At 39.2% G+C, this 26,148-nt stretch overlaps 1 protein-coding gene across 1 annotated transcript; it reads left to right on the top strand.

The window, feature by feature from the left end:
• The first annotated feature begins 2,123 nt into the window (after positions 1 to 2,123).
• Positions 2,124 to 23,721, top strand: RAD21 (RAD21 cohesin complex component). The gene is made up of 14 exons (XM_021546396.2): positions 2,124 to 2,358; positions 8,137 to 8,310; positions 9,644 to 9,773; positions 11,882 to 11,981; positions 12,943 to 13,049; positions 13,942 to 14,145; positions 14,655 to 14,780; positions 14,964 to 15,086; positions 16,701 to 16,924; positions 17,236 to 17,395; positions 17,715 to 17,866; positions 19,372 to 19,521; positions 19,986 to 20,069; positions 21,925 to 23,721. Exons 2-14 carry the CDS (start codon positions 8,167 to 8,169, stop codon positions 22,114 to 22,116), a joined length of 1,896 nt encoding a protein of 631 aa, XP_021402071.1. The 5' UTR covers positions 2,124 to 2,358; positions 8,137 to 8,166; the 3' UTR covers positions 22,117 to 23,721.
• Positions 23,722 to 26,148: the final 2,427 nt, after the last annotated feature.

A 26,148-nucleotide genomic window follows, 5' to 3' on the forward strand; every position in this document is an offset into this window, starting at 1 on the left:
ATGCAAATGAATGTTAGACCATGCAAATGAATTTTCTTGATTTTTAATTTTGATGGAAGGAAGCATTCTTTTTAGATGAAACAGAAAAATATCAAACTGAATAGACATTGGAAAAAATAAATAATATTAAATTAGACTGCCATAATTTAAAAATACGTTCAAGAATAAATTAGAGGACAAGATTACCGGCTGATCTTCGCAGTAGTCACATACTGCCATGAGAAACAGATGTGATAACAATTCAAATCCTTTAGATTTAAACTGAGCCAAATTTAGACTATAAACTCTCTTGGATTTGCATATATTTGCTTCTTTGAAGTATGTACATTTAAAGCCCTATAATAACAAAGAATGGAAAAACTGGAAACGAAACTTTGGAAAAATTGAAAACTGACTATAGAGAGTCATCTGGAAAAGATTGGACCTATATAAGCTTAATGCTTTTAACTACATGGTAGGTATTACCAAAAATTTAACTAGAACGTCCTAGTTTTGTTCTCAAAAAGGAAGTCCTTCATAGAAAGAATTGCTTGCTCAAACAGTAGTGAGCATGAGAAAAAGAATAGACACATTTTTTTTTTTTTTTTTAATGGGCAACTATTAAGGAATTGGTAGTGACAAATAAGGAAAAAGTAATAATAATTTCTTCCCGTCGTTAATTTCTGCTCAGTCAATGGCAGTGTGATGTAGAGCTTCTAAACAGACAACTGGCACACATGGGCCCATAGTAACAAGAACGGCAATTTTGACCAATCCTCAGTGTCTGCTGAGCCAGAGAAAGGAGGATTTCATACCAAAATGGACACAAGTGACAGAAGCACTGAGCAGGGCAAGAGCCAGAGCCCAGTGGTGCTGTGGACATTTTGGCAGCACCGTGGGCCAGGCTGTGACGCGCTGAGGTCTCAGACTCATGCCACGGTGCTGTCACCTCACTGCTGTGCACTCCACTGGGAGCAGCCTTCTCCTATAGCAGCAAATGACGCGGCTTTGCTGGTCCGCACGTTTGGTGGACTTTGATGCAAGTGTATCAGCACTGTTAAATTAAGGCAAGTAACTTATCAGCAGCCCAGTGGTCGATGGCCTGGACACTCCCTGGGTTGATGCCCAGACCTCTAATTCCATATGGAGATACAGGAGAGTAGTGACACAGCAAACGTTTCCTTGCAGAAGAAAACCCTTGACATATTACTGCACCTGGCAGAAATCCATGTGGGACGTGCAGAGAATCAATGTTTATTCTGAATAAAGGTTCTAGTGAGACATTATGAACAGAAATGAATGTTGAAATCCTCAAAATTTAATCTAAGGAAAGAGAAGCAGGAGACTGAACCTGCACGTTTTTACAAATTATTTGCTGATGTTATCATCCCTTAAGATACATTATCTGAATGTCACAGCAGTAATACTCCTTAAACCCTCAGTAGGTGTGTTTTCTTAGTATTCTGACTTTATCTTTGTAAATTGATGATCCATTACACTACAAGTATAGTTTCAGAGGTTATTTTGAAAGTTATTTTGAGGTTTTTGAATTTTCTGTCTATAAGCCAAAGGCTGTTTGGCGTTCATCCAGAATGATATGTACTCATACCATCGGATTCCTAGTGCCTGAGAGAGACCAGCGACATCCATTTCCCAAAGCAGTCCTTGTTTTCCCTTTACATTGCTTTTACCTAGCGACTGACTCCTGTTTGGCGTCCTGTTGTAGCCATACTTCCATTATACGTGGCCAACATAAATCAGTAAATTAGGACCAAGAAAACTTTTCTATATACTGTAGAAATCAAATTGGTCCGAACAAAGAAAGTGAGCGGTGGCTGCAGTTGCTCCCCTTAACAACAAACTATCCCACAGCACAAACACCTGCAGGGCCCGGCAGCAGGGGGGAGCTGCAGGGACCAGAAAGATCCGGGAGTGGCCCATGGAAGAAGAGAGCGATTCCCTCACACGATTTAAACCCACGAGCGAGCGCAGAGCCGCTCCGGGCGGGGCGGGGCGGGGCAGGGCGCGGCGCCCTCACGGCCCGGCCGCTCCCGGGAGAGCCGCGCATGCGCGGCTGCCCCGCGGCCCCGCCCCCCGCGGAGCCCGCGCGCAGGCGCAGTGCGGGGCCGGGCCGGTCGGGGGGATTTGACCGTAAACATCCTGCGGTTTGAACGGCGCGTTCGCGCGCAGGAAGGGCCGCGGCCGCCATCTTGTTCGCTCCAGCCAGCGGCTCGGCTCCACTCGGCACCACTCGGCCCGGCCCGGCTTCGCCTCAGCTTCGGTTCGGTTCGGCGCCGCTCGGCTGCGCTCGGGCTCGGCCCGGCCCGGCTCGGCTCGGCTCGGGCGGGAGCAGCGAGCGGTCCCCGGGCCCGGAGCAGGGTAAGGAGTGGCTCCGGCCGCCGCGGTCGCTGCCGGCGCTGGGGGGGCCCGGCGGGGCCCAGCCGCAGCCCCAGCCCCGCTCCCGGGACGCTCGGGCTCGGAGTTGGCTTTCGGTCGAGCCCTCCCGCCCTGGAGGGCCCGCCGGGTGCGCCGCGACCCCTGGGACTCGCCGGGAAGGCAGGGCCGCCCCGGGACCCTGCGCGGGCCGGGTGTCCGGGGCGGTCTGAGGCGAGGCCGGGCGCAGCGGGGCCCGGAGCGCGGCCGGGCCCGGGGGCGGGCTCCGGGCCCCTGGAGCGGCCGCGCCGGGGCCGCAGGGACCTGCCCCGGGAGCCGGTCACGGCGCAGCCCGGGGAGCCGAGGGCAGGCCGGGGCCGCCGCCGTGTAACACATCCCTGGCTGCGCCTTCGCTAGAGGGACAGCGAGGCGGCTGCGGTACGCGAGCAAAGTTCCATTTGCCAGTCTTCAGGTTTTAAGTAAAATTTTCCTTCTGCCATGGATGGGGCAGGGTACTGAGGCTTCTCACAGCCTCTCTAGTGGCAGTGAACTGCCGTCTGGACACTGTGGTTGTTGAGCTGCAAATAAAAGGGCCCTTTAAAAATGCCAGCCTTTTGAAGAACCAGGATTTTTATCTTAGGGACGCTGTTAGAAATCTTGGTATTGTTTTAAAAATTTCTCTGATCCTGATTAGAAACGTTTCTGTTAAATATAAAACAGGGCGTTGTTTTTATCAATAACAAAGGAAACTTGGGGTCACTGTGACTTACTGGCATCTTTCATTGATAATGGCTTTTCTTTAAATTCAGACACATAAACTACTGTAAATTTGGAGAAGTTACCATTTAGGCCCACATTGTGCAAATGTGGGTGATAAGCCCGCTTTCCTTAATATCTTACTCAGTAAAACTCATTATCAAAACCGGGGGACATCAAGGCCTTATTAGGATCGGGCTTCTGCTTTATCTTATGATGGTTCATTTGTAAATATTAGACATTTTACAAAATTTGGGAAAGCAAAGCCCACTCATCTAGAGTTTTAACTAGAGAGGAAGTAGGTGTGATAGGGGTAATAAAAGGAGGAGCAAAAAGTTAGACCTACAGTAAACTTAAATGACCACACAAATTAATCACGTCTTGCTTATACCGTGGGATTTCCTACAGAAATTGGAGTACTTGCTTTAGTTACCACATCAGTCTAACTTCTTAAAGGTAAAATTGTTAAAAAGTTTTTTACATTTGGGCTCTTTGGATGAACCGTGCAGAGAATAACTGCAAACACTGGAATAACATAAGGAGTTCTGTTTATCTTACATTCCTTTAAAAGTGTGTGTTAGCACATGGTTTCTGCAAGTTTATTAGTTTGACTTGGATCTGGACTTGCACAAAATAGATTGGGATAATGGAGACAGGGCCTTCAATTAAAAAGATTTCTACTGGTTGAGCATTCTGAGTGTGAGTGTAGGGGCAAGGTCAGGGTACCTGCTGAGGGTTAGGTGTGAATTTGGAATTGAGGGAGGAGGGCCCCGGTATTCACAGGGTTCAGTAATTTCCAGCTCTGTAGGTACTTGTGAATGATCTGCCTTTTGAATTAGTAACCTTGGTGGGGTTCTGATTCCATCTGATTATGTAGGTGTGTAGTATATTGTAATTGGAGAGCAGTGAATGCAGTCCTGTAACAGAGTAGTATGGTTTGAGTAATTAACAGACCTGGTAGTGCAACCTCAGCCACAGAATTTCTGACAAACTGTTGATGCAAGAAACAAGACCTGGAGACAAATGGAAAATGCTGTATGTATTTACCAAAGGTATGTAAAGTTAAACTAGTTTAGTTTTATCTTTTTCAATAATTAATTTTGTAGACATAAGAAATTAAGGTGACTTGACACTGAGCTTTAGTAAAGCTGCAAGTGCCACAAATAAATATATTAAAATTCAGATAAATGTGGATTAACCAAACAATTATAAAAGTGGTTGAAGGAAGGAGATCAGATAAAGTAGTGGTGAAAAGAGGCTTGGAGCTGTAAGGTGATGTTAGTGGAGTTTGTGATGATTTTTTTTTTTTTTCAGTGGCAGCAGGTATTCAGTGTGGTATCCAAACCTGCCAGGGAGGCAGCATTAGTGAGTACCTACACATGGGAAGTTTAGTGATGTAAGAAGGATTGGAGAGTGAAGGGTTATGACTTAAAGTTTAATTCTTCAAAGAACAGTTGCGGGGTCGGGGTAGTTCTTCTGAACTTCTGAAGTCTTATAGGGCCAGCTCAGATTGTTGCAGGTGCACAGGATGATCCCTGGGCTTAGCAAAGCAGAAACAGTTTAGGAGGAAATTATGCAGTTGAAGGAGGAAACCAACAGAAAAGAGAAATTGAAGGATAGCATAAGGACAAATTAATTAAAATGACTGTCTGATTTCTTAAACTGTAGTGTGGAATTTGTCTACTCATTCATGTGTGACTGTGGTTTTGGACTAGCTTTACAAGGAACAAAAGTAGGTGACAGTAAAAAAAGTAGAAGACTGAACTTTAGTTGGGGACTGGTGTGTGTGTCTGTGTGTACATAACCTAATCTAGGGAGAGCAGCTGATGAGTAGGTTTAATGAGCTAAAGTGAGCCACAGTCAAATAAAAATATGTTGAATGTTCTGCCTGTTGTCAGCTTGTAGTTCATTAAGCACTAACTATGCTGGTGTGCTCTTCAGAGGTTAGACAGCTGTTCTAATCAGAAGAAGGATTTTAAGATGAAATATACATGAGTTGAGGGTTAAGATGAAGTTCATAGTTACACCATCTACCAAATTTTCTTATTTTGAAAGGAGCAATTACCAGAGTCTCAGATGAGAGGATGAAACAGGCACATTCTGGATCAGACCCTGTGTATGACCAGTATTATGTCAGTTCTGCTTTGCATTTCGCTTACTTTGTGTGTAGAAGTTCAGCAAAGAGAAGAGTGCAGAGTAGAGAAATTTTTTTACTCTAGGAAGAACAGTATTTTTTAAATTGTGCAGTTGTTGACCAAGTTAGACAGAGAAAACCTGAGGAAAATTGTGGCACATTACTGCCATTACGTTTGCATTTGCTTCAAAGGTTCAGGTATTCTAAAAGGTTGATTTGGTCCTACCTGGCCTGGTGTGAGCACATACTCTTTTTGCCTTAGAGGAATGCAAGCAAGACAGAAAAATGCCAAAGTTCTTAGAACAAGTTTTGTGGTCCTGTTTCATATCCATTTAATTTCAAAAATTGACAGTTGTGTTTTACCTTACAAGCTTTTTAAGAGCCATCAGTGACTCTTTTTCTTTTGTGGATTCTGAGGAGCTGCTTTTTCAGCCAGTGTTAAATTCTATGTCTGTTTCTATGTCTGCCTGAGTACTCTGCCAGTTGTAGAAACTCTTTGTTCCTTTAACATTCATCCTAGTCTCAAATTATGCCAGAAAATCTATTTCTTCCTTTATGCCACTGCCTCAACATACTGTGCTATGAATTAAAGATCAGACAAAAAGCCTGAAATGCAGAAGAGGGAGTATCTGAAAAGAAAGAGAAAATCTGGAGAGAGCAGGAGCAGCCTTTGAAGAGCTGAGGTGCTAAACAGCTGAACTGTAAAGGTGGGCTTTATACAGTTGCTCTGACCCCGTTATTGCCACGCAGAGCATCTGCTGGAATTTGGAAGTGGCAGGGACTAACGTGAGAGGAAATTATTGCTTTAGGTAACAGAATCCTTGTTTGTTAATAACAGTTCAGATTGAAAAACACTTTATCTGTAGTCTGATTGTCAGTCACTGTTTTCCTTTGTGTATTTCAGTATGGCAAGGCTTCAGTGATGGATGAAGAGAAACAGATATAAAGTGATAAATAAATTTATTTTGTCCAAGTTGTCCAAATAGTGAGTTTCACATTTAACAGGAAACATAAGTATGTTTTTAGTTAACTGTATGTTTGAAGTTTTGTGAAATCTGTATTATCTGTTTTAATAATTGTGCCAAACTCCACTAATCAAAGTACGCTCTTTTGCAACTGTTGTTGAATGCTTTTAATGGATTAATACAAGTGGTTTTGTTTACTCTGTTTGTGTTTTCCCCTGTTCCTCATGGTCTGGGGTAATTACAGGCTTAGTACTGCATGGTTCTAGTAGCAACTCAAGATACCAAAATGCTGTACTGCAAACTTATGTCTCTGCATATACAAAAATACTGAGGCATTCAAAAATATGCAAGGATTGAATTGTCTCCTGTACTTAAGATAATGTGATTTCTTTCAAAAAATAATGGGGGGAAAAAGTAGAATACCTTCCTTTAAATAATGTTTATCCAAAATTTATTTCATTGTGCTTCCTGGAAAAACTTGCTTGTGCCCATCTTTGTGCAGTGCTGTTCTTAGCCCTCACACAATCCCAACAGATAAAAATGGCATTTTAACTTTTTGTCAATTTGAAGCTTTGTTATGACTAAAAGCTATTAACAAGCTATTAACTTCACTCCTAAGAGTAGCTTTAATTCTGTATACTGAGTTAATTTGAGTTTAAGCTGAATGTGGCCTTTATTTCCTTAAAATCCTCTCCTCTGTTTTGGTCATGGATGAAATTGGTGGCCAATCTGTCATTAAGAGAGTAGCTTGATAATCAGTTCTTTTATGCAGCTCCCAAAATGAAAAAAAAAAAAAGTTCTTGGACTTGACTTTGAGATACATTTTTTTTTTTTTAATTTATTATCCAGATGTCTAGAAGTTGGCTTTATTTCCACTAAATCAGTAGTGTCCAAGCTTCTCTTGCCCCTATGCTTAAATTCCTAGCCAGAACAATTGTGACTTGCTGTGCTTCCTCTGGCAGTTTTTCTGTAGCTGTGGAGGAGGTAAAAACTAAAATGCACTAGTTGTGCTTTTCTGTTCTTCTCTTTTGATTAATTTTCCTGGGTTATAGAAACTACTGGAAAAACTCCTTGTGGAGATTCTTCTACTTTTTTAATGCAAACTTTTTTTTTCCTCTACTTGTAGTTAACTGAATCATGTTTACATCATGCATGGAAGTGGTATGTGTAGATCATAAGGCATCATGCTGTTCTGATTCCCCATGGTTTGATGTGTTGGCATTTTATCAGTCGTAAAAAAGTAATTACTAGATAAATAGATAAGAGTGTCTTCTTTTTTCCATTGAAGGAGAAAAGAAGATGGAAACAGGAAGTTTGGAATAATGCAGTCAGTTTTCTCACCACTTTCATCAACACTCGATTAAAAAAAAAATGAAATTGAAAATGGTCTGTTCAGAAATGGAAGACATGATTGTGCTTCCTGTTCAGGAAATTATAGCGAAGTGCAAAAAGATTTAGGGCTGTATATTTCGTAAAGGTGCGTCTTTTGCTGGAACAATGTACAATATATACTGGTATAGTAGAGTAGTAGCTACTGAACTAAAAGTAGAAAGAAGTGGAAGTCATAGAAAACTACTGTGGAATGAAAACTGAGATGTGCTTCTTTGCATTAGGAGAGTTTGGTATCATTACCCTAAAGGTAAAAAGAGTCAAGATTATTTTTTTCTTGAGGGATGGTAAACATTTCTAAGTTGTGTGTGTGGCTGTTACTGGGTGGTTTTTTTGCTTTGTAATTCTTTGTAATAAATACATATATGTGCTAATACATGGATATAATTTGTGTTAGCTTCTTAAGCATATTAAACAAATAGTCTGACCTCAGTGGTTAAAAGTCAAATGTGCACTTTTTTTAAGGATAAGGGGGGTATTTACAAGGATGTTCCTCATAAAATAAAAGATGTGGAAAGAAATACTTGCCTTTCTCTACAGGTTTGCACTTTGTTTTAGACATCTGGGACCATGTTCTATGCCCACTTTGTCCTGAGCAAACGTGGGCCGCTGGCCAAAATCTGGCTGGCGGCCCACTGGGATAAGAAGCTGACCAAAGCCCATGTTTTTGAATGTAATCTAGAGAGCAGCGTGGAGAGCATCATTTCCCCAAAGGTATCTGTTTTACACTAATCTTATGTTACCTTGCAGTGAAAAGAACTTGGGTGTACAGGTGGTAATTGCTATATGGATCACTGAAGAAATAAAATTCTTAATGCTGCTATTTTAAAGGGTGGAAAGGTCTGTTGAGATGTGAAATACTCTGTTGTGAAACACGAGGAAATTTTAAGTAGCTTGATGTTTTTACATGGTTGTTTTTCTTCCCCTCTACTACTCATGACAATGAAATTGTTCATCTTAGAACTGATGGTGCAGTTGTGACTTTTGTCACTTAATAGATGTCAGTGTCTTAAAAAACAACTACTTGAAAACAAAAGAAAACTTACTTTCATCTTTATTTTGGTTGATAAAAATGTTAACAGTTTTTATAATGCTACTCTAGATTTTAGAAGAGCTGCTAAGTGTAAGCAAAAAGTGTATTGTACAATCACAGAGATGCTTATTCTTCCAGAATAGTGATTTGTTTCATTATGACTTTTGGAAGGATTTAGGAAGAAGATAATGTTCATGGGCTCACTAGTGAGCTGGAGCATTCTTTTAGAGAAGGGAGAAATTAATAGGCACTTATTCGTCTATTTAACTTTGTGTAGCAGTTCATTAGCTGAAATATTAAAAAGTCATTGGAGAAAATAAAAATCTTGAATTCTTAGGTTGATGTTAAATCCTGTATGGCTTACTCTTTCTGTGAGATAATTATTCCATGTACCATTCAACACAAATTTCATGCTCTTTCAGTCTAATATACTTAAAGAAGAATCCTTCTGTGAATTACTTTTTTTCAGTTTTATGTTCCCACAGTAGATACTTCATTACATAGTAAAGCAGTGATATTGAAAAGGAAAGGAACTTAAAATTGTTTTACTGTGACAGTGCTTGTTTATGGGCACTTCACATCTTCCACTGCAGGACAGAACATGGGGAGGTAGCTAACAGTTTTTTACCAGATTTTGCTTAACCAAATCACTATTTATGGCTGCCCAACTTTTTGTATTTTTCACCTTTTCCACAATTGAAGTAGCAAAGGTGGTAGAAAAGAAGATGTGATAAAAATAGGCTTTGTCACTTTTTTTTTTAACTAGACAGAGCAGTGTTTGGGAATTCCTGGAATGAGCTGCTACTAATTTGGTGATATTTGCTAGATAATCCATAAATGATATGGCATCACTTTGAACTTCGCAGTCTTTGTTTCTTCAGATTTCTGATGATTTTTATACTTGTGTTGGGTATTTGATTTTATTGAGAAAATGAATGTAAAGCTGACTGAGATGTCATTTAAGGGAAAAGGAGGATACATCTAATTCACTGATTGTGCAATGTGTTTTTTTAGGTGAAGATGGCACTTCGAACCTCAGGACATCTTTTACTAGGCGTTGTTAGAATCTACCACAGGAAAGCAAAGTATCTTCTTGCAGACTGTAATGAGGCTTTCATTAAGATTAAGATGGCTTTTCGTCCAGGTATCTGTCTTTATCTAAATGCTCTCTGAAAAGCTACATTGATAAATGTATTTATTAAGAAGGCATACAATTCTGCCTTCTTATGTCTGTATAATTACATAAAGGTATATATATAGGTTGTAGGAGAAGTAATTACTGCAGCTGTCTGGCTGGCTGAGTTGTCTGCTGAAAAACATCTTAACTAAATTCTGAACAAAAGGTTCTCCTACTGATGCTGATTTAGTAAAAACCTACTTACCATTTTGTCTGTTGCTGATGTATAATGTTAAATGGGAATACACTGCATGGTTTTTACCTTCTGTCTGAAAAAGGCCATTGCCCTACTGAATAGAAGCACAGAAGGGGGCTGGTTTCCATCAAGGGTCAGGATTCTTTTGCTGTGAGTTACAAAAGAAATATGAAAGTAAGGTGGTTTTTTACTACTTTCACATTATAGTTTCTAAAAATAAGGTGAACTGTTGTGTGGGCATCAAAGATAGTTTTCCTTTTGTATGTTTGCAACATAATTTCCCGCTCTGTAATTGCTTACTTAAATATTTGCCATGAAAATGGGGTTCCATATTAAGAGATGAAATTACTTTCTTATCCAGCAGTCAGTTAATTATTTGGTTTTCATTCTTTCATGCCTTTATTGAGAGTTTTCTTTAATTCTGGCCTGGGGAACTTTTTCTCAGCTGAAATGTAGCTGTGGCAGTGATGCTGCTGGATGCTCACAGCTGCTAAATCACATTCTGCCTTTTTAAGTTATTGAGTGCAATAGATTTAAAAGCTGAACTTGAGTGAGACTTGTTTTTTAAAAGGCAACTCTTGAAAGCCAGTGCAGCAGTTACTTGAGAAAAGTTAAGATATGTAATGCCTTTATCTTCATTTCCTGATCTGCAGGTTGTGATTAAGGCACTGAATTCAAGTACTGAATTTTATGTAGCTTTCAGTGGCAATTTGTTGATTGTTGCTAATTTTTTGTCTACTATTGTGTTTAACTTCCCTGGGTTATAATAAGAACATAATTTTAATATCAAAAGGCATTCTGTTTTCCCAATGTTCCCTCTCCTGACAAGAGTGCATGTTGAAGGTGAAGCGCCTTAAAATCAATATTTATAAAAAGTGCCATGCTCACATGACAGAAGCTGAGGCACTGGTCTTTACTTTCAGTTTATCAGTATTGTGCCTTAGGAATTGAGTCTTTCTGTTCTGAGAATCATTTACATGTTTCATTTTAAGCAGCAGACAAGTAAAAATATTGAACAGCCCTGAAAGGATGGACTAAATTTCTTCATTCCTAGTCAAGTACTGTGATGAGTAAGCTACAGACTCATGCTTGTTCCTGGTCTCTGTGGACCGTGCCTCTTTGCTTAATCATTGCAGAGGGGAGCAGAGTGTTTCTGAAGTATCTGTACCTCAGAATTGCCTGCGTTGTATGTGTGGGTCAGAAGGCAGAGCAAGTTAGAGAAGGAATTGAACCTGCATTTTCCATGTACTTTCAAGTGCCCTGACCTTTAAGACTTTGAATAAAACAGAGGAACCAACTGCTGGCGCTGGTTTTGTGATGCCCAATCTGGTATTCATGCTCTGAGAATGCCTGCTGAATAAGAGTAAGCATCTCTGGAGGATAAGAAAAGGAATGTGTGTGGTTTTGGTAATACAGCTCTTTTATGTGCAGAAGCCTGTAAGTTACTGAGCCCCAAGTGCAATTAGTTCTGTTCCAGGACTTGTGGAGCTGATGGAAGTGAATAAAGGACCAGTAGCAAAGTCACTGTGCTGCCACTGTAATGCAGAGCCCTGCAGCTCATACCATGTATCATGATAAAATTATTTTGGAGCGGGTACCTGTGGTGTTGTGAAACATGCAGTTCCTCTGTTGGCTGTGCAGCTCTGTGCAGTGCCGCACAAACATTACTTTATACAGACAGTGCAAGGGCTTGAGATATTTGTTTTGAATTTAGTTTGAATTTCACTTACTACCATTATCTAAGGTATCTTTCGGCGTCAGTTCAGTTAAACAAATTTAAATACAGTAGGCCCATGGAGAGAGAAAACGCTAAGGGCACGGTGAAAAATGCTGTCCTTGTAAGGAATGGGAACTCATGTCTGGGTGTTCTTCCTTGCAGGAGTTGTTGATTTGCCTGAAGAAAACAGAGAGGCTGCTTATAATGCTATTACCTTACCTGAGGAGTTTCACGATTTTGACCAACCACTCCCTGATCTAGAGTAAGCTTGGGGATTTTTTCAATTTCCATGAGAATTGGTTTTAGTTGAGGAGAACCTGGTTTTAAACAGCTAACTCATTGCTGAATGTAAAAAAATAGTTTGTAGGTTCTTAGGTCTTTTTTATATACTGATAAGTGTGCAGTCATTTTTGTGTTGATTTTAAGTTCATAGTAGTATTGACTTTAACTGAAGTTAAATCTGTCCTTACAGGAGCTTTTGAAAAACTCAGATGCCTATTATAACTTTCTTTTCTTGTATGCAAGGCACCCTACATCACATACATCCTTAGGTTGGACAAGAACAGTTTTATGTTGTTTACCTTATAAAGTGGCACTTTTAATTCTTAAAACTTCTTAATATTTATGGGTTACTTTTACATATAACAAGTACACAACCTGAGTAGTTCTTAATCTTTAAAAACTGATGGTTTTTACTATTTTGGTATTTTTATCTGAGCTATTCATAACATTCATACTTTAGAATCCAGCTTACTCAGTGTTCAATCTAGTGTCAATTCAAATTAGAGTATATACTAATTTGAAACAGCAAAAATTTCTGTGTATTTATAAGGTACCTTAATACGCCACAAAAGGTGTTAACTTGGTAGTGGTGCAAAATAGTGTTTGATAAACTATATGAGTAGCTTTTGAAGTTGAAGGGGTGGAAGGTTTTTCTTAATTGTTAATTCAGCCTTTGAAATTAGTAATCCAAACACAGCAAGGAGTATGAGAGGTTACTGATACATTTCCCAGAAGCCAATGCAATTTGGATGATAAGTTTGAGCCATTAATGGTCTCACTGGTTTAAATAGTAGTTTCTATTCAGTGTTCACCTTTATTTTTTTCAATAATTGACTTGAGTGTAAAATTGTTTTTTACAGAATAATGTCATGTTTATTTCAGCAGGCTTTATCTCTTCTTTGTTTTTCAATGAGATTTTTAATAATTGTCTTCTGTTTAAGTGATATTGATGTGGCTCAGCAGTTCAGTTTGAACCAGAGTAGAGTGGAAGAAATTACGATGAGAGAAGAAGTAGGCAACATCAGTATTCTCCAGGAGAATGACTTTGGTAAGGACCTCATGTGTTATTGTGTTACTAGCTAATTTCAGTTACTGTAAGATACGGTTTTGTAGTTACTATGGAATGCCCAGTGAGCTTTAAACAAATTAGATTAAACATGCTGTGGTTTTATATATTTAATTTTTGGTGTATTATGTCAGTTTTTCCAGAAAGTCTGATCTCTAATGCTCAGCAAACTTCTAGCTGCCTAGAATAGGCAGAAAGAAAAGCTGAAGAACACTCAGTCAAGCTAATCATTGAAGTACTGTGACAATTATAATTTTCAAAATGTGATGTGAATATGAAGTGAGCTCTTGCTTTAATCATAAGCATGCTCTTAGTCAGAAACCATTAGGACATTTCTAAAGTTGAATCAGTCACTGTAACAAGTTTGCTACTTTAGGTATCTTTTCAAGGACAGTATTCTAACATCTAAACCTAAGGACAGTTTTACTTGAATGTCTGGTTCCTCACCTACGGTATTGTAAACCATAATTCAGTAATAGTTTTGAAAGAATAATCTAAAAATTGTGTTGACTGGGTATTGGTTTGTTCCCTGTAATTGAAGCCCAGCCTTGAGGCATAAGGCACAATGTCTTTGAATTCCATTGAATTCTTTGATTTCTGTGCAGATAAAGTTTAGTAGGATCTTGCTTATATAATTTCAAATAAGTACAATAAAATGCTTTGAAAATGAGACAGTTATTTTTATAATTATTTGAACAGTATTTTTTGCTATGGTATTGCTGGGCACAATTCCTTACATCGTGTCATTAACTCTGCAAATAGGATTGATTAAATTTAAGTTTGCCCTTGCATATCGGCCTTTGTTGATCAGTTAGGTAGGTCTCTTGCATCTTGGTGTTTTAGCAGTTAGAGCAGTGCAGTTGTATTCTTGCAGGTGACTTTGGGATGGATGATCGTGAGATGATGAGAGAAGGTAGTGCATTTGAGGATGACATGCTGGTGAGCACTAGTGCTTCCAATCTCCTGCTGGAACCTGAACAGAGCACCAGTCACCTCAATGAGAAATCTAATCACCTGGAATATGAAGACCAATACAAAGATGATAATTTTGGAGAAGGAAATGATGGTGGAATATTGGGTAAGTTTGAGAAATTTATTTTTCCTTTATCTTACTTCCTGCCTTAATTAATTACTTCTTGGGTAGATGAGGGGAAGTTGTTTCCTTTGTTGCTAAATCCCTGTTAAAGTTATGCCTTGTACAGTGAGTATTTATACTCGGCATGTGTGTGTATATATATATATGCACTGAGCATATATTCTGGTTTGTGAGTACTGCAGCAGTGTCGCTGACTCACAGTACGTTAAGTGTTGGCATATTTAAAACAAAGTTCTAAAAAAGTTAGATGTGAGATGCAAATATGTGGCAAGTATCTTGTAATAAATGTTATCTGTAAGCTCTGAATTAGAGCTGAAGTGCCCCTTGAAAAAGCACTGCTACTTCTATGTCAGCATTGAAAGTCCTTTCTAACTTTTGTACTGTCTTCATCTGTGCTGCAATAAACTTGTCTGTACTTCCTTGTAAATTTGTCTATACTTATTTCATAAATTTGTGGATACAAATCTGATTATTTCATATGGTTGCTTCAGATGACAAACTTCTCAGTAATAATGATGGTGGTATTTTTGATGACCCACCTGCACTCTCAGAAAGTGGAGTAATGATGCCAGAGCAGCCTCCCCACGATGATATGGATGATGATGATAATGTATCAAGTGAGTATGATCTAGGACCAGATCTAGAATTACTTTCAACTCATGTAGTTTGGATTCTAATTCCTTAAAAGCATACTAAACTCCAAAGTATCAGGTGTGGTAAACTACCTGAAGGTGTGGAGGAGGGGTAGCAGAGCCTGTTAAAGTTTTGACCTAATGAGATGTTCTTGTTGTCGTTGGCAGTGGGAGGCCCGGACAGCCCGGACTCGGTGGATCCAGTGGAACCGTTACCAACCATGACTGATCAGACAACACTTGTTCCCAATGAAGAGGAAGCTTTTGCTCTGGAGCCTATTGACATAACTGGTGAGTGAGCTATTGGGGGTATTCAACACAGTTTGTTAGAGACCACCTTAGCTTGATGGAGTGGAAATAAATGTCTAGCACTGCTGCTGACTCTGCTTCTCACTTGGGAGAGAAACCAGGGATCAAGTGCTGAATTCCTTTTATTCTAATGGTAGCCCTCCAGTACCTTCCAGAGAGGTAGCTTACATGGATGGTGTCAGAGAATACTAGCTAGTAGTTTCTACAGTCAGTGCATGTAACTGCATGATACTGGAGCTTTAGGTAAACATGCTAGTTAAAATGCACTGAGTTGAAATGGAGCTCAGCATGTCTTTGATTCTAATACGGTGTCTGTAGTGCAGCACAGTTCTTGATGTGCTGTGTTTGAAGGGTGGAACTGATTGTTTACACTGGTAATGTGTGCTGTTCTAGTGATTTGTAGTTTGAATGAATTGCTGATTTCAGGAGGTGCACCTTTGTATTTGAATTTCTATTAAATAGAAATTTTCCATATCTTTAATGCAAGAAACTTGCATTTTATCCAATACTATGTTTGGCTCATTATATACTGACCCCTGCTTTATTAAAAAATTAATATATGTAAAGAAAGCAGCTTGTCCTATGCTTTTAGACTGAGCTCCAGGCCCTGATTGTCTGCTTGGCCAGTGGGAGAGTCCTGGCACTGCCCTCTCGTGGCAGGCTGGCAGCAGAGGACCAGCTCATCTGATGGTCCAACAAAGACAGCATTTACCAGAGCTTCAGGGTCTGCTGCAGAGTACCAGGTTGTAAGCACAGTAAAGTTATCCTAGAACAGGGTCAGAAGTTTACAGTTAAAATAATCACCCACATTAACTCTACCAGAGCTCGGGTAGGGCTTAGGGGGAAAAGTGAGTGTGGTATTTTAGATCTGTGATTAGAGTCATAGAATGACTGGGATTTGAAGGTATCATGTAGGTCTAGGTCCAACTCTTGCCATGAGCACAAGGACACCTTCCAGTAGGCCAGGTTGCTCAGAGCTCCATCCAGCCTGGCCTTGAATGCTGACAGGGATAGGGCATCTGGGACAGCTCCTCTGAGCAACCTGTTCCAGCACTTTGCCTCAGTAAAGAACTTCTTCACAATACCTAGTCTGAGCTACTTTCTGTCAGCTGGCAGCAATCCCCCTTACCTTTTTACATGTCGTTGTAAAAAGTGCCCTCCGTTTTCCTTGTAGGCTCCCTTCAGGTACCAGAATGCCACAATTAGGTCACTCCAAAGCTCCCTTCAGGCTGAGCAAAACCAAATCTCTCAGCCTTTCCTTACAAGAGATGTGCTCCATCCTCTACTTGGTAGCCAGTGTTTGCACCAGCCTATAAAGCAAGCCATGGGAGAGAGAAGCATGTGCAGCTGAGGAAATTGAGGCTTAGGTAGATGTACATTCACAGAAGAATTTGTAGGTTATGGGAGAGCATTCACAGTATTTGACATTTTATACTGCACATAGTTTTTAATCCTTCTGCCAAAGCCAGCATTGCCTTAGATTCTTGAGACAGCTTTATATGTGGGCAAGCAAGACCTATAGAGAACTTACAGGATTCTTTTACAGCATGATACCTGTTTGAGCTAACCTTCATTACTTGCCAAAAATCTCAACAGTCAAGGAAACCAAAGCAAAGAGGAAGAGAAAGCTGATTGTGGACAGTGTGAAAGAACTGGACAGCAAGACTATTCGAGCCCAATTAAGCGACTACTCTGATATTGTTACTACTTTGGATTTGGCACCTCCTACTAAGAAATTGATGATGTGGAAAGAAACTGGTGGAGTTGAAAAGCTTTTCTCTCTGCCTGCACAGCCTTTGTGGAATAACAGACTACTGAAGGTAATGTTTTTGTGCAAGTTCATTTTTAAATTGACTATATTCAGGATTGTGCTTCACGTATAGCAAATGTCAGCATATAAAATAGTGATATTGTGATGGTAGTATTTATAATTGGAAGAAAAAATATTAAAAGAACTAAGATAAATATTTTAAACATTGCTGTTATCAGTTACAAAGATAAATAATTTTGTAGAAGTTAGTACTGTTGGAGAGGAGCTTAAAAACTGAGAAAGGCCATAATTAATCATCCAAAATGAAATAAAAGGACACTGAGAACTGCAATAGTGAATAATGTAATGTTTCCTTTGTAGCTCTTTACTCGCTGTCTTACACCTCTGGTACCAGAAGACCTGAGAAAGAGGAGGAAAGGTGGAGAAGCTGACAATCTTGATGAGTTCCTTAAAGACTTTGAAAACCCAGAGGTTCCCAGAGAGGAGCAGCAACAGCAGCAGCAGCAACGAGATGTCATTGGTTTGTGTCTTGTCAAAGATGCTCTGCTTTCCCTCAGAGCCTATTTTTGTCTTTCATCTGGGCTTTGTATTAAGTCATCAAAGAATATGTATGAAACAATGAGCTTTGTAATGGTTGTTTAGCTTGATGTGATGCAACCTCCGACATAAAATAACTTTTTTTCCTAGAAATACGGGATGCTTAGTAATTGCTTGAACCAGGGGATTAAAAGTACAGGCTGCTGAGAGTGCTCAATTTTAAAATAATAGCAGATTGGATTTTAGTAGAGTTTCTAATAACATTCTTAAGTATCTAAAAGAAGATTTGTTATGGAAAACAGATGAACCCATTCTGGAGGAACCAAGCCGTTTACAAGAGTCGATGATGGAAGGCAGCAGAACCAACCTGGATGAATCGGTTATGCCACCCCCACCAGCTCAGACCGGAGTTAAACGCAAACTGCAGCAAGTAGAACCAGAGCCAGTGCTACCTGTGAGTAAGCTTTTACTATTTATTTTGTGAGGAATGACAAGTGGGCAGTGTCTTTGAGTAAGAAATGACACAGATTTGAGGCCCTAGCTTCCTATGATCCTTTGAGATTCGCTGTAGTAGTATCAGAACATTCGTCCCTGAGTATCATTCTGGTGCCTTTGTTAGGTGAAAAACTTACTGAAACATTTAAAATACTGGTAGGATACAGAAATTATACTATTTCCTCCAGTAAAAGTCTTCAAGGAGTCTAGTGTATTGCTTATCAAGTCCTGCCTGGCAAATGTATATGAACAGCTTCCATGAAGCAAGGATTGTTAGCTGCATAAGCATCTTCTAAGACAGCCCTAGTGTTTCAGGCTTAAGGCTTCAAAGAAAGAAGCCTTAGGAGAGATTTCCTAGTTGAGAGATTTCAACTAGGAGAGATTTCCTATTTGATTTGTGAATAGATTTGGACACTAGCTGTGATGCAGTGTGAAAGGAAACTGTTTGTGAAGGAGAGAGGAAGGAAATAGGCAAAGTAAAAGGTGTGTTTTTCTGAATGCTTCTGTGGTGACAACAGTACTGGTTTATGCTGTGTCTCATGTTTGCACATTTTTTTTTTAACCTCACTTTTCATATTCCTTGGCTAACAGGTTGTTCACTGTAGAATGGAAGTGTTAGATGTAACATTCTCTTAGTAAGTAGGGTGGCAGCTGCTGCTTCTCTTGCCCTTTCACCCCTTCCATGAGGTGAAATCGGCATCGACTGTGCTAAGTCAGTGTAACTGGGGGTATTGGTGTGTTGGGAATTCTGTAATCATCTTAGAGGCCAGGTCAGGGCTCTAGCAACAACCTGTAGTGATATCTACTGTGTGACTACATCAGAAGTCGCTTAGCCATTTTAGGGTATGTGTAGAAACAGTTTCAGGTGTCAAGGTAACTTTACTGGCAAGCACTTGAATACCATATATTAATTTTATTAAAACTGTCTACATAAATCCTATTAAATTTCTCTTCTGTATTTTCCTCTTGGCATAAATGTTTTTTGAGAATATACTTCAGCACCAAAGTAATGCACATGTTTTCAGAAACTTTGCAGGTACCAGTGTTTTAATTCCTTCATGCTTGTACTGATGAGAACAGCATTTTGATGTTTTGAAGATAACTAGTTCCAGTGAGTTAAAGTGTGTTCATGTAGCATTGCATCTGGTGGTGTGGGATTTTAAATTTGCATGTGCCAATCCAAGGAATGAGATCAGTAGTTTGGATGGTGGCATAAGTGAAGTTACTGGAAAGCCTTTTTACTTCACAGTGGTATAATTCCTGGATTGAGCAGAATCTAAAGGATTGAAAATGCACATATGGACAACAAAACAAAATTGGTTTTTGCTTTTCAAAAATGAAAAATTCTGACAAATGGCTAAGTTTATATACTTGGATTTTATTAAACTGGTCTGTAGCACCATCGTTCTATTGTAAAAGAGCTGACAAAATTATATTGTTTAACTGTATTGTGTGCTCTTAAAGCATCCACCATCACAACAGCTGGAAATACCACCTGTAGAAATGCCTCCAGAAGAGCCCCAAAACATCTGCCAGCTAATACCAGAGCTAGAACTTCTGCCAGAAAAAGAGAAGGAGAAGGAAAAGGAGAAAGAGGAAGAGGAGGAGGAAGAAGTAAGAACTCTGTGTAGAATCAGTTTGTGTGTTTCCCAAAATGGATGAATGTTTGACTGTGGATTCAGTAAAAGGCATAAGAAATAACTCTTTTGTCTGTCCTTATAAATAGCCCTTGGAAATGTAATTCTTAAATTATTTCATGACCATTTAATAATAATTATGTTATTTAATTTTATAAATCACATATACATTCTGTTTTGAATTAATGTTCTCCTGTTCTTACCATGGCTGGATAAAACCATTATATGTTTATGATGCCTTAGATAAGAACTTTTTAAATTTATTGGTGTGCTTCATTTTAAGTAGCTTGTGCTACTTAATGAAAGTAGCTTTCTGCAAGAAAACCAGCCATGTCATCAAATAAGTTTACTTAAGTTGTCTCTTATCTACAGTATTTAATATCCTGTGGTAACAAACAGAGCAAACTTCATTGATTCATTTTATTTTACTCCTGCTTCCAGGAAGAAGATGGCACAGGGGGTGATCAGGATCAAGAAGAAAGGAGATGGAACAAGAGGACTCAACAAATGCTCCATGGCCTTCAGGTACACATGATCATTTGCTTTCTCTTAAAGTAGCTTTTGAGTGTGTCCACTGATGCTTTTGAGCTGATTTAAAAGGTAAAGAAGGAGCTGTCTTTACAGTCCATGTTACAGCCTACAATACCAGTGATCTTAGAGGGGAAAGAATGCATGTAGTTGATTAAATCTATATAAAATAATTGTATTAAATTTGTACTTTTATAATTGTCACTTAACTATTTAGAGAACACTTGAAATAAATTTTTTCACCTAAATGTTTTTCAGCCTTTAAGTCCATACTTGGTGTGCAACTAAGATTCCCAGAAATTTAAATTATGAAGTAATTGACTGTATTTTTAATGAAATCCTAGCACCTTTGACTTTGTGCTATGTGTCTTCAGGCAAACCCCCATAAGGGTCTAGGGATAACACCATTGTACAGGATGTTTACTTCCTGGCTAGGCTAGTTTGAAAACTTGAATGCCATGCTGAATCTCTTAACAACTGTGGAAATATGACTTTGGCTGATTTCTAGCATGTGGATTCAGTCTGCACATCTATCTGTAGGATGGATTCTTGCTTGCTGGAACTAAAGAGGCTTTTTCTAATACGAGGACTGAAAACCACAGTGTTCACCCTGAAGTGTAAACTGTTCCTTTGCTCTCTGTGTTTGTCCTCCGCATACTCTTGGATTACCTTTGCCTTTCAGCCTGGCTTGTAGCTCCTTTGTTCCCTTAAGCATTTTGGCAACCTTTGAGATTTGGCTGTCACTGAATGCCACATCCCAAATGGTAACACACCCCCCTCTTCTCTTGCCCAGCTTTAAATGCACAGCATGATGCCACATGATGTGCATTATCCTTTTGGCAGATAGTTAGGGTCAGCTGCTGACTGTGCACCTCCAGCCTCCTTGATGCAAAACGGCACCACATGAGCTGTTGTGAAGAAAATTAACTCTGCTCCAGACCAAATCAGAACAACTGAATAAAATGAAAAAAGCTTAAAAATAATTTCTAAAGTATACAGATGTTGAGTTGGTAGTGTTGTGTAGTGTTTTTCTCTCTGAATGTTTTATCACGGTTTCTGAAGAGAGCTTTAGAATTCTCTTTGGCCATAACTAGCTTTTTTCAACTCTTTCTTCATGTACCCAAAAGAGCATCATATTGGATGGCTGAAACATTAAATCTGCAATGAGATTTGGAGTGAAGGTCTGATTAATATAAAATTGGTTTGGCCAGCCAAATATCTTTTCATCTAGTTGAAATTCATTCCAGGGCAGACAGTTCTGCTTTAAATCAAACACTTCAGTTGTTGTCCTGGCTAACAAAAAGATGTATTATCATGTTTTGTTTTGTTTTTTAATATATTCTTGCCAATACCTTGATAAAATCTAAGTGATTTTGGATACTTAGTTTAAGACAGAGAAGTTTTAGAAATAAACAGACTTTCACCTTGGGAAATTATGCATCTTTTAGAAAGTGTTAGCTCTTGAGATTTACTTTATTATTTTTGGAATTACATTTATTTTGAGAAGTAAAACTTGATTTTTCTTTATTTTATTGCTATTAAGAAAAAATTGTCCTGTAGTCAAAAAAGACTGGTTAGCTGTTGCTGCAGAAATAAAATCTTGTGCTATACAACAGTGTTTCTTGAATACATTCTGCAGATTCAATAAATTTTTCACACATCTCTGGGAATCCTACTAGGTTTCATTTAGCTAAGATCCATAAAGAAATTTTCATGTACGTGTTGTAATGTTACCGTTCTTCTGAATCCCTCGCTGTCCCGTGGTTGACAACAAACAGAATCTTGCCAAGAGGCATTGTTGTTTCTGTGTAGTTCTTTACTTAACTTGTGGTATCAATGTTGTGTTTTTCAGAGAGCTCTTGCTAAGACTGGAGCAGAATCTATCAGTTTGCTTGAGCTGTGCAGAAATACAAATAGAAAACAAGCAGCTGCAAAGTTCTACAGTTTCCTGGTGCTGAAAAAGCAGCAAGCTATCGAGCTGACCCAGGAGGAGCCCTACAGTGACATCATTGCCACCCCTGGTCCCAGGTTTCACATTATCTGAATGGTTCTCAAGAGTAGAGCTAGCGCTCCCCTCACCAGTGCGTGCGTGTATCGCCCCATCCGTAGGGCCCACAAGACCATTGCAGAAAATTTAGATTTTGTCTGTATAAAGTCCTTGGTTTTCTCTTGGGGTTGTTTTGGGGTTTGTATTTTAACTTTACCACTCAAATTTTTAGTGAAACTGCTGGCTGGGTTGGGTGACTTGAGTTCCAGCTGCAGAAACCAGACATCTCAAGCACCCAGATAAAGATTGTTTAGCAGCTCAGAGCAGATGTGTGCAATATTGGTGCATGTGATGTTGAGTATCAATGAAAATGTCTTACAATAATTTGACTAGTTGATTCAGTAGACATATTTTTAACCTATATCAGTGAATCTGAATGGCCAAACTTTTGTCGGATTAAAAACTTTGCCAAATTCATCTGAAATGTTGTCTGCTTCTCACAGTAGTAGTTTTTTCTCCCCTTCTCTAGATCTTTGTGCATACCGTGGGTCTCTTAAAGCTGCCAATATGAAAGGTAGTGCCTGATATGTCAGCTTGCTGTGTCACTGCATTTTTGCAGTCAGATTTTTGTAGCCCTTGATGCTAAGGGGAAACGAGTGTCTGTGGAAAGCACTTCCTCTGTGTGATACATGAAAGGACAGAACATGTGAAGCGTTTTAGACTAAACATTCCTTTTCACTTATCACCTTGTTATGGTCCACTACTGATAATGGCTAATTACTGTTAATAAGTGACAAATGGAAACTAGTAATTTCATTTAACTGTTTAAGAAACCATAATGCATTAGGTTTGTTAGAGCTGTATATAAACTCCAGACTTTTTAAAACAGACTTCTAGATTGTAAATTATCTGATTTTTTTTTTTTATTAAGCAAGCATCCAACAGTAAGAACAAGAAAAATTGCTAAATTCAGATACCACCTGTACCAAAATAGCAACAAACTTTGAATATAGAGTACAGATGGGCACAATTCCACTTAATTGTGTAGTGTATTAATGGCTCTTTGGATATATTTATGGTTTTGTGTCAATTTTTTCTGATAATGTACACTCCCATGTTCAAAATGTTTTATCAGTTTTGCGAAAGAAATCCGGTTTGATTTTAGTTCTAAATATGAAGCTTTACTGTTAGACCAGGTAGCACCAGAAATTATGTGAATATGTTGATTATGGAGACCTGTCTCAACTTTTTTTAGAGCAAAACTATTCACACTGAAGGTTCTGGTTTTAATGTTGGCACTTTTGTGAAATAATTTTGCGACTCTTAAATTTCAGTGTATACTCAACTGTAAAATTATGTGAATGTTTAAAAAACTCTGAGACTACATGATGACCATGTTTTACTAATCCTTGAAAAAGTTAATTGTATAAAATTACTGCAGCTTTATTTTCAACATGATGTGCCTGTAAAACCATAATTTTCTCCTTTGTAAAAAGCGACATTGTAGATAACTTGAATGTTTAATTATAGAAAAGGTCATTAGTTTCTTGTTACACATTTTTAGTCTGTTTTTGTTGCTTTTCAAAGTTAATATTCTTGAAAATAGTTGATGCTGTTATGTATAACTTTTCTAATAAAAGTTGTGTTATAAGCTGTTACATATTAGCTCTATCTTGTTTGAACACCTCTCATTTACGTAGGAGAGACTGAGCACTAAGAAATTGGTTATTTTGGCATTAGGTATGGGAAGATTTTGCTCTTTAAAAGATTAAACTTGAAGATGTAAATAGAATTCTTGCCATTATTGAAGGAAATTTTACTCTAGTGGCTGTACTGTGCTTTTGTTCAAGGATTCTATGCTAGGAATGTGCATGTGGAAAATTATGGGAAACTGTCTATAAAATGTGATTCATCTATTTGCCTGTCCCTTCTGAATGCCAGAACATCTCCAGCTTGAATTCTTTTAGCTCTGCTGTTCCCTTGCTTCTGGAATTGCTTCTGTATGTATGTCAGTGCCTCTGAAGGTACATGCTCCTCCTGGTGCATCCAGACTCTTGGATCCAGGCCTGCAGCACATGGAGTCAGTTGGGTACCTCTAGAGTTTATATATATACGGGCAGTGAATTCTGAGTGAGCTGACTTAGTCTGGGCTCCACACACAAGGGACTGTCCTGCTTTTGAGTGACCTGTGGAAGAGCCCATCCTGTGTGTGCTGTAATTCCTGTGGGATGCAGGTGGGCCTGTGCTGAGCCAGCCCAAGAGTGTGTGTGTGCAGGTGCAGCACTGGAAAAATGACTTTCATTATTTTGGTTCAATCTCTGTGAGAGAAAACTGGGAATTTGGGCACTCAGACTAGGATGAAAGCTCTTCTGGCTTTCCTCATATCAATAGATTATATCAATAATCTAGTGCAGTTTTCTCACCAGTTTGGCTCATTGTTACACTGCTGTGATCAACACTCATGATAAATTGATTTTGCTCAAATGTATGCCTGGTGATGCTCTAATCTGGGACTCTGAATGCAAGCTCTGCTTTATCATGTACAGGATTTTTTACTAGTTCTGACCATGGCCTACAAGTAGTTCCAACAGGCTTGCATTTCTTGGAAAGGAGGCTTTGTGGGAACGCACTGATCAGCTGTTGACTGAGGTCTTAGGAATGGTGATAGAGCACTGGTGTTGATGGTGAGATGAAGATGGGCTCTCTGTTGCACAGCCTTCATTGTTTTCTCTATGACTGCTGTTGGTATTTTTAAAGTGCTTCAATATCTTGGTAGAGAAGCTCAGCGACTGCATTTTATTACAGTTTCTCCTCAAACAAATGTTGAAATTGTTTTAAGGAAATTAACCATAAGCACTCAGTGTTTACTAAATAGGAAGACATTTTTGTCGCAGCTCAGTGAGTAACATCTCTTTTTCAGAAAGTTGTCTTGGGAGGGATTTAGATTTGATAGAGAGCATTACTGTAAAACGTGTTCTTCACTGCTTCCCAGGACTGGCTCTAGTGCTTTTGGCTGTAGTGCTGCACTGCAGCAGTGAGGGGAAGGAACTGCTGTGAATGCTTCTCTGTGCTCCATCTTCACGTTGGTGGCAGTTTTGTTGTCTGCAAGGCTTAGCTGCTCACAGTGGGGGTACTGTGCATGCCTTGCTTTCCAAATTACTCCTCCTTGGGGTGTAAAAAAGAGAACAGTACAGGATTCTAAGGAAGTATTTCTTCAATGAGATGGAGTCATTGAATTCCTGCTTTATGTGTGTGATCACCTTGAAGCCACACTGCCCTTCTTTTCCATCTGAGGTGGAAGGAAAGAAGGCAGGTGATATTATCTACTGCTGGAGGTTGAATAGCACTCTGTTTCTGGTAAGAGCACTCTGTTTCTGGAAAGGGTATGAGTATTCTTCCTAATTCACAAGATAATATTTAAACCAGCTTATTCAGCAATGAACTAGCAGCTATTGTGTTCAATTTTGCTTCAGGGACTTTGTTGGAGGGTCAGGTATGTGGTGCTGAGCATGCTGATCTATGCCCATCTTCTGTGGGCACAAAATTGCCTGTTCTGCTTGGGTCTTTCCAGCTGACATCCTCCACTGGCAAATCAAGGAAGTCAAATTTCCAAGGGTTTTTTTTAACTCCTGTTGTTCCACTGCTACACCAGAGTCTGTGTAATGGTACTTAACCTCACTACCCCCAGAAAAGTAGTATTAAGGTAAATTTTTCTCTTTCTAAATCTTTTAAGGGTCCATGGATTGTACATCTTTCATCAAGTGGCTTTTTGAGACCTTTCTTCTGTTTCACCTCCAAGAAGTGGCTGGAGTGAATCTACTGTGAATTTCTGCAACATGGACATATAGAAAAGCTGAACTACCAAGAAATGTCCCAACACACAAAGAAAAAAGGACAGTTCTCTGCATTTCTTGCTGACCTCTAAAGGTCTAGTAAAGCTATGGGAGAGACAAGAAGAGGAGGTAGAAGGGAAGATTTTCTCTAGTTCTTACAACAGGACTTGTTTTTAAATTTGTTTTAACTTAAAACATCTTTATGCAGAATAAAAAATTCCAAAATCTCAGGTAGGAGAACATATTAGTCAAACAC

This window comes from Lonchura striata, chromosome 1, assembly GCF_046129695.1.
Source record: "Lonchura striata isolate bLonStr1 chromosome 1, bLonStr1.mat, whole genome shotgun sequence".
NCBI lineage: Eukaryota > Metazoa > Chordata > Aves > Passeriformes > Estrildidae > Lonchura > Lonchura striata.